This window comes from Pterocles gutturalis, unplaced genomic scaffold (genome assembly GCF_000699245.1).
Source record: "Pterocles gutturalis isolate BGI_N339 unplaced genomic scaffold, ASM69924v1 scaffold17914, whole genome shotgun sequence".
Lineage (NCBI taxonomy): Eukaryota > Metazoa > Chordata > Aves > Pterocliformes > Pteroclidae > Pterocles > Pterocles gutturalis.
Window position 1 is genome coordinate 1890 of NW_010131079.1, and position 2649 is coordinate 4538.

Consider the following 2649-nt stretch of genomic DNA (forward strand, 5'->3'; position numbering starts at 1 on the left):
ATTAATTAATGGGTTAATCAGCTCTTAGGTTATCTAAAGACCCCTGCAATAGAGATGGAGGCCATCCCTACAGCCAGATTTGGGGAATGGTCCATAATCTAGGGAGTGGTACCTCCCAGCTGGCAGTATTGCTTCACTGCAGGTATCTGCCCAGCTTCTCATTTCAGTGGGTGCTGTGCACTGTCCTAGGAAGATGGAAACCTCCTGAGAAGCATCGTTTCTTTTCCTGGGGTGGCTGTAATAATTGGCTCCACCTTAAAATCGAGGTGGATGCCGCATCCACTAGTAACCAAAGTTGTTAGCAACATTGCCTGTGCCCCGCCTCGGGGGAAAAGTTGCTGCCATAGAGATCCTTAGGTCCTTCCTTTGCTCTTCAGTTGCCGCCTGCCCAATACCCTGCAAAGGTCCTGACCTCCGAGCACATGGATTTTCCAAGTGTTGCAGAGAATGAGAACGTAAGTACCCTGGCAGAGCACGTGCAGCATCTTGCTGATGAAAATACAAGCGTGAAGGTCTGCAGCCCCTTCCTGGGTCATGGAACCAGCGCTCTGCAAATGAAATCCTCACTGCAGGAGGAAAATGGCAGCTGAACGTCCCATCTACAGTCTGTCCAAGCTCTGAAAAGCTGGATGTGCCGTGCTCTTCCCTTCCACCAGCGCTGCGGTGGGGGTAGCATGGGGGAGAGGAGCACGGTGCTGGCTGGACCAGCTCTCGGGGCTGTCATGTGTCTCTAGGTGCAGCTGCGGGACAAGAACGAGAGGCTGGACGGGCTCGGGGACCCACAGGAGAGGATGGGGAAGGTGCCTGGCTCCAAACCAGATTTGTCAGCCAGGGTGGTCTTCAGTGAAGAGGAAAAACTGAAGGTAAAACAAATACTTTGGGAGTTGGAGAGAACTGAGCCGTGAAGCTGTATGAGGCCAGTGGATCTGCAGTGGCAAATCTGGTGGGAAGTGTTGGGGCCTCTTTCTAGGGGTGTATGTGTTGGGCTCTTGTTCCCTGGTGCAACCCATTGAAACAATGTGTTGGGCTGAGAATCAGTCCATGGCCTTTACAATGTCCTTTCTCTCTCCTAGATTTCCAAAGACCTCATTGATCTCCATATCGAGACAAACAAGATGAAGGAGCAGTATGAGATGGAGAACTTTGAACTGAAAAATATGGTATACAGACATCTGGAGTAGAGTTGATTCAGCTCTGCCAGTACCTTTTTCAGTTTGTTATGCATCCAGCTTTGCTTTGCCTGGTGTATTCTCTTGGCCTTAGAGCAATGATTTCCCCCCTGATGCCCCGGATACCATGAAATTTCTGCGAAACTCATCCCTCTTTAACTCACAGCGTATCAGAACCTGTTTGTCCAAATAAACGCCACGTAGTTGCTGCTGGTCTCTGCCCCAGTCTCATTATGCTGCCTCCCTTCTGCAGATCCTGTCCCTGGAGAACCGCGTGCTGGAGCTGGAGCGCTGCAGTGAGAAAGTCACCGGGGAGCGGGATGCCTTACGGGAACGTCTGCAGGCTCTGGAGAGCAGTCGGAAGGAGCTGGCAGATGAGTACATCATTCTGAAAAGCAATTACCTGGCCCTGGGCAAAGAGCTGGAGCAGGAGGTGAGACAGGCTGCGGTGTTTGTTCAGGTGTTCTCAGCTGCATCTCACAACGACCTGAGCCACAGCCAGCTTTGGGCGCTGTATCAGCATCACAGCTCAGGTCCAGGATGGTTTGCCAGCTGTGAGACCGCAGAGTTTGGGCATGATTTTATTTTCAGGACCCAGGGATTTCATGCAACATGGTCCCCTTCTAGCAGAGCTGTCCGAACCTGCTCTGCTCAGCGCTGAGCCCACGCTGCCCCGTGTGCCGTGCTCTCCTGGGCACCTCACGATCAGAATCGTTCTCTTTACACGCCATCCGGGATCCCCGTCACTAGCAGTAACGAGGAGGTCACCGCGGGTCTGGGCTGGGGGCACGTTGTGGGTCCCTCTTTCTGCCAGCACGCTTTGTTTCCCTTTTTTTCTGCATGGCTTGCGCAGGCTGCACATGAACTGGTTGTAGCCGCTCTTATTTCTTACAGCGGCGGCAAGGGGCCTGGAAGTTTTTTTTGAGGTTGGCACGTTTATAAAAATGCTGAACGTAAGCACGTTTATGATTGTCCCTCAAAATACAGCGAATTTCCTGGTGACTGTTAGCTTAGAGATTATTAACTGAAGTCTTTTGGATGCGGATTTGTGGATTTCTTTGGCAAGAATAGCTGCTTCAATAGATCTTCTTCTCTTCCCTCCCTCTCCCCCCTCCTGCTTCTCCTTCTTTTTGAATGGAATGGAACGACTGACACCCTCCTGCCTCCCTTCCCGGCAGATAGTTTAGCTGGTTCAGCCAAATGACCTGGTTTTACCATGCTGACCCCGTGCAGAGCCGTGATGGGAAGATGTGGGGCTGGGACCAAGCCTCTCTTTACGGTGAGCATTGGTCTGCAGAGCTCTGGTGGAGGAGGAGACGAGATTATGAGCATCCTGTGCAAAAAAGGGAGTTAGTGACTCTTGGGAAGCCATCGCTTGTCTCCCGTAAGCTGAGAAATGGAAATTTCTTAGGAGGAGGCAAGCTCAGCTGCGTGCAGGGGTGTGAAGCCACCCCGTCGTCCTGCCGGAGCACGAGGCAGC

The 2649-nt window shown here is 52.2% G+C and overlaps 1 protein-coding gene across 1 annotated transcript in view; it reads left to right on the top strand.

Moving 5' to 3' along the window:
• Positions 1 to 377: 377 nt before the first annotated feature.
• Positions 378 to 2649, top strand: part of CCDC78 (coiled-coil domain containing 78) — a gene marked incomplete at its 5' end in the record, with an annotated part of 13630 nt that continues 11358 nt past the window's right edge. Inside the window, 4 exons of the mRNA XM_010080477.1 lie at positions 378 to 455; positions 735 to 863; positions 1074 to 1160; positions 1423 to 1602. Of these exons, the coding sequence (XP_010078779.1) occupies positions 378 to 455; positions 735 to 863; positions 1074 to 1160; positions 1423 to 1602 (474 nt within the window). The remainder of the gene's footprint in view (positions 456 to 734; positions 864 to 1073; positions 1161 to 1422; positions 1603 to 2649) is intronic.